This window comes from Saccopteryx bilineata, chromosome 7, assembly GCF_036850765.1.
Source record: "Saccopteryx bilineata isolate mSacBil1 chromosome 7, mSacBil1_pri_phased_curated, whole genome shotgun sequence".
Classification (NCBI taxonomy): domain Eukaryota; kingdom Metazoa; phylum Chordata; class Mammalia; order Chiroptera; family Emballonuridae; genus Saccopteryx; species Saccopteryx bilineata.
The window spans coordinates 79,069,549-79,075,405 of NC_089496.1; the positions used below are offsets into that span (position 1 = coordinate 79,069,549).

The 5,857-nt window shown below is 45.7% G+C and overlaps 1 protein-coding gene across 1 annotated transcript; it reads right to left on the reverse strand.

The window, feature by feature from the left end:
• Window positions 1–537: 537 nt before the first annotated feature.
• Window positions 538–5,119, reverse strand: PPP1R3C (protein phosphatase 1 regulatory subunit 3C). The gene is made up of 2 exons (XM_066239743.1): window positions 4,965–5,119; window positions 538–2,989 (listed from the first exon to the last, which is right to left on the reverse strand). The coding sequence occupies exons 1-2, from the start codon at window positions 4,976–4,978 to the stop codon at window positions 2,050–2,052; spliced, it is 954 nt and encodes a 317-aa protein (XP_066095840.1). The 5' UTR covers window positions 4,979–5,119; the 3' UTR covers window positions 538–2,049.
• Between the last annotated feature and the right edge of the window lie 738 nt (window positions 5,120–5,857).

A 5,857-nucleotide genomic window follows, 5' to 3' on the forward strand; every position in this document is an offset into this window, starting at 1 on the left:
GCTCTTTTGCGACCAGAGCCACTCTAGCGCCTGGGGCAGAGGCCAAGGAGCCATCCTCAGCGCCTGGGCCATCCTTGCTCCAATGGAGCCTTGGCTGCGGGAGGGGAAGAGAGAGACAGAGAGGAAGGGGGGGGGTGGAGAAGCAAATGGGCACTTCTCCTATGTGCCCTGGCCGGGAATTGAACCGGAGTCCCCCGCACGCCAGGCCGATGCTCTACCGCTGAGCCAACCGGCCAGGGCCTTCTCCCCATTTTAAAGCTAGGTAGCCCGAAAATAACGCTGACCCAGTAGAGAGTGTATATGAATAGAAGTCACCACAGCTAGTGATAGTCCCAGTAGCTCAAGTCCCTGCTCCTGGACCCCAGCCCCAATGACCAGGTAATAGGAAGTCACCCACAACAAGACTGGGACCATGTGAATACCCTCAGGTGACCCAAACTAACCATGCTGAATTGTCCCTTAAACAAAACAGGAGAATCTCGGTTCATGGATTCATATTTAACTAATTACGGCTTTGACAAAGAAAACATACTTAGATCTTATATCAAACACTTTTATTCTTAAAATGTGAAGTTCACTAAAGATAGCTATAGGAGAGTGAAATATTTAGAGTAGAAAAATTGTGGGGGCTAACCAAACTTCAAATACTGTCACAGGAGAATTATTCCAATAGCACTTTTTTTCAGCATGGCAGGTCACATGTGTTAAAATTAACTGCATTCTCTGAACACCTCGCAGTGGACATGCACAGTGATAAAAACAAACACTCAGGGACTACTGTCCTTGAGTTTACAGACTGGATTTATGCACACCTCTAAACAAATATATTAAAATACATCCAAAACAATTCATATCCACTTAAAAAAAATTGACTTCAAAGAAACTGGTAGAAAGACTAAAACAACACGACAAATACAGGCAAGAAATAGATTGCTACTTTAATGTACAAGGTACTGGATTCTTGAATTGAGAATCAGTGTCCGTCCTCACTTCCAACATCACATCGAAAAAGTGTGGTGGAAAATAAGTCACCTTCAATATGAAGGATGTGAGTTGTACACCCTGACAACACTCTCAAAGATACAACAGTATTGCAGGAGGAATGCCAGTATACAGAGCAGACCTCCTTATGAGGCCAAACACTTGTGAGTTATCAGATGACCCTTCAGATATTTGGGTTAAGCAACTACAATATTCTGGTTTAATCCAGGCACTTGCAACGAGCTATCTTTGACATGACAGAGTCCCTAAAGTTGTTAGCTGTTGGTGATGGCACAGTGTTTTGGTTAAGTGGCATTCTATACTGAGAACCCAAGCATGATGCCTTGATCGCAAGCAAGGTTGCTTTTAACATTATGACTGCAAAGCTAGATTTACTTAAACTGTCCCCGAGTCATGATTTTTGAAAGATCATGTCTGAACAGAAAGGCTTCACTTAAAATCTTGACTCTCCAGTTACAATTCACCTTTCCACAACACCACCCAACACCCCTGCAGTTTGTTTGGTTTTCCTCCACGAGAACACATAGAATGGATCTCTTTCTCCCCTCTACAAATTACCTCCCCAGGAGAGAATGGTAAAACCAACTTAAAAACACACAGTAACCTTCCATTTCTCACCAACAGGTAAGTATCAGACCTCCCAGTCTTCCTCTGACTTGAGCTCCAGAGCCCTGTGTGAGCATTTTTCAGACACTCCTCATACTCTCAGCACAGCCTTCCTTCGCCATCAACTGTCCTCCGACCTTTCCTTGCCCAAATAAAAACTAGTGAGCGGGAAGGAGACATGGCATTGGAAAAATATGACTTTTATAAAAATGAAGTTCCAGGCTTGTTACTTGCTCCCCCACAGCAAAATGGGGCAGCATCACCCTCACAGACCCCAACACTAAATTCTCAAGTGGCTATCTTTTTTTGTAGCCAGGTCTCAAAAGCTCAAACCTAAATCTACTGAAGGAAAGTAGCTAAGACTTCCTACTATTGAGCATTATAGACCTAGAGTTACATGGGGAACAGAACAGGTCAAGACCATCCACTAAGTTGCTTAATTCATCGATAGGAGGCCAGGTTCTCCATTCTCCCCCAGCTCTGCCATTCTGGGAAGAGCCCGCTGGCCAGCCTTGGACTGCCGAAGATTGTTGACTCTAACTCAGTCTTAGGGGCCACCCGGTGAGATGCACAGTTCCGGGATGCCATCTGTGTCTGAACGCCATCAGGTTTCCATTGTGCATGAATAATTCTATAATTCTGACCCTCATTGTTGTCCCAGAAGACCTGCCCATTAGCATGGTAAGAAATGCAGAACTCAATTTTTTCCTCAGTTGGAATGCCAGAGGGCAAATCAATGACAAACGAGAAGGTGTCACTATCTGAGCCACCATACACGTTTTTCATGTAGACACAGTCCACATTGGTGTAGTTTTTCCAAGTATCAAAAGTAATACGGATCTGAACCTTCTTCTCAAAGCTCACATTTTTAACCTTCACAGTCCCAGTCACCGTTCGCTCTTGAAGAGAGCAATTCTCCAGGCACACAGAGTTCTTGTAGAAGTGGCTTCGAAAACTTAAGTAATCAATGGAAGGCTGAGGGAAGTCTAAAATCAAGTTTTTCTCCTCATGGAGTTTTAAGCCAGAGGACAGATCATTGAGGTCCAAGAGATCAAACTGGAGATCCCATGCTGGCTCTTCTGGGAGGTCAGAGAAGACATGAATGGCGGTGAGGGAGAGGCCCTTGGAATCTGCAAACACAACCCGCTTCTTGGCTTGGTTGTGTGAACTCTCCCAGTCATTCTGCGATTTGGCTTCCTGTTTTATATTGAGACATGGTTTAAGAGGCTTTAATTTGTTGACAAAATTTCTTCGTTGGAAGTCATCGTAAGGGCCCAGGAAACTCTTCAGAGGTGGCGAATGAGCCAAGCAGAGCCTCATGGCCACATCCACTGGCATGACTGAACTTGACAAAGGCCGTGGATCTAAAACCTGGATCATTCTGGAATAGAATTAGGAGAAGGGTAGTTATCGCCTAGATCCGGAATACTTTTCCCCTGGTCCCAAATATATACATAGTATTTTTGTATTGGCTAAATTATTGCCTACAAAGTATCAGGGAAGGTGTTATCATATATAATAAAAGAAAGCAGTGTTATGATCAGATCTGCGTTCTATGTTTGGTCTTACCCTTGACTGGCCACAAGGCCATGTGTTAATTGCTTAAAAGATGTGTGTGTGGGAGGTCTCAGTTTCCGCATGTGAGAAATTAAAGGATTGGATGGGGTAATCTTTAATACAGCTCTAAAACCACTGGCTCTGTTCTGGACCAGTGCTTCTCAAACCTGACTGGTCACAACGGACTAGGGAGTTGGTTCTTTCATGCAGATTCCTGGGACTTAGAGTCACTGAGGCAGTGACATATGTGAAAAGATGTGGACAGAGTTACATATGTTCTTAAAACTTCCGGTGATGCTAATGACCAGACAGGCTCTGGAACCGTAAGACTCGGCTCCCTAACTGCTTTCCTGGTTCTGCTAGTGAATCGATTGCATGTCTATGAAAAGGTAACACTCTTGAAAAGAAAAAAAAAATAGCAATAAAAATTCTCCTGGAACAGTTTTGAGAGTTAGAAAGCTGGAAAGAGTCGAGTCAGGAAATCATCTCTGCACTCTGATTATCATGTTCTTCCTCATAACCTACTGAGAGGCAACCCAACAAGGCATGCACCTAAAAACTTGACATAATCTGTTTCATGTAGGAAGATATCCATGAAAAGTCCACATTTAAGTGGAAGCAGCTAATTACCTATTTTAATATATATCATATATGAATTCATAAATATTGAAAAACTTAATAGGAAATACACCAGTAAGTTCATTATCTCTGGGTGATAGGATTGTAGGTGATATACTTTTGACTTTGTACTTTTTTGGCATTTTCTAACGTTTGGGCAATAGATACTTATAACTGGAAAGATAATAAAGCTATTAAAAATTTAAACAAGACTATGCTTAGCAATGTTAAATTAAGAAGTGTCCGTCAAGAAGGATTTTTTCCTGGCCCTTAGCCCTCAGTATATATTGCCAAGTTTATGGACTCCCTTTTCTTCTCATAGCCTTACAGATAAGAGGTGTGTGTTTACTGTACATGACATATCTTTGTAACTCTTCACAGCGGCTCTAAGTACATAGGCAAATGGTCATTATTACAAAATGGATAGTAAGAACATCCACAGAATTTCCTTTATTAGTCCCGGGACTTTTCTGGAAGGCCTACAAACTTAGAACAAACAAATGAATGTTAAAGCTATATTTGTGAGTCTAATAATAGTTGACAGGCAGGGATTTTAGAGAAGTCTGCTAAATTATGTCTGAGGAAGCCATTTAAAGTAGTTTTGTGGGGAGGTTTGTTGTTTTGTTTTGTGGGTTTGTTTTGCATTTTTACTTTTTGCATTTATAGAAAGACAGTTTTAGAATTTAGCGATTTCCCTGGAATTTTAAATACTGGCCAAAAATTCAAAAATCATTTGCTCAGACTCGCCACTGAGTTTGCTGTGGCATACTGTGACAAGAAGAGTGGGGGACAAATGACGCAAACACCGTTCTGCAGTTTTCTCCCTGTGCTAGACCACCCAACCTGCAACGTCAGATGCTGTTCTTTTAAGTTAAGACGCCGTGGAGCGTCTGTGCAGGACCCCAAGATAACAGTAGGAATCCTTGAGGGAATCGGAACTAAAGCTGACTCCCCTTTAGACAGTTTCTGGATTAAGATGCGGGTTACTAAAATCAGCTCCGCCTAAGAAGCACGGAGCAAATTCCCACACCTCCAAGGCCTCCGGATGCTAGACTCGACTCAGCAGCCAGGCAACCGGCCCTCCCGCGGGGTCTGCGTGTGCAAGAGCCAGCGAGGAACGCAGCCCAGCCTCCCGCAGCGGCGCCAGCCCTCCGCTCCCGCGCAGCCTGCAGTGAACCTACCTGGCGCAGCTCATTAGGCCGAGAGGCGGCGGCGCACCGAGAGAGCTGGCACCAGCCGCCGGTACGAGTTCGCAGCCCGCTCCCAGCTGTCCCGGCTGGGCGGATTGCGGGTGCGGCGCCGAGAGGCCCCTTATCTGCTCCTGACCACGTGGCCCGGTCCCTCGGCCAACCAGCGCCCGGCTCGGGCGCGAGCCCTCTCCCGAGTACGTGACCGCCGTGGTGCTGGGCTCGCAGGGCGCAGGCGGGGCGAGGGTGTGCGCGGAGGCTGCCCCTCCGGGCGCGCCGATTGGGCTCGGGGCGCGGGCGAGGCGGCTGCACCGCGCCTCGCGTAGGGCGCTGGCCGAGGGAGAAAGCCGCAGACTGCGCCCAGACCCGGGGCCTGCTCAGCGCCACGGCTGAAGGAAATGCCTTGAGAGTCTTGCTCCCAGTTAAATCTGAGCACAGACAGCTGTGGCTCTTCCCCAGTGTGTATATGATTTGAAAGGTTTATCTTGTGCCTTGCTAGGTGCATCCGCGCGTCTTAGCAAGGAGTTGGCTGCATACATTTTGGTGAGGGTGAATCAACAAACGGACCAGACAAGCAGAGAAAAGGCTACCAGGAATGCAACCTTCTCTAACAAGCGTTATTACTAAAGCCTGCCAGCCCCACAAAAAAATGAGGTGGCATTGAATTAAAAGGCACTTGGTATTTCATCTATTCAGTTTTTCTCCCCGGAAAACTAAAGCCAGGAATGAAATGGCCTTTTCCCTCACATGGCCAGTCAGCCACAGAGGCAGTGGTCAATCCAAATCCCTTAAATCAGTTCTGATGTCTTTTGGCAGTGGTGTGGAAACCAAAATGTTAAAACGTCACACTGTAAGTTTCATGACTCTGCGAGTCAGTTTCACTGAGG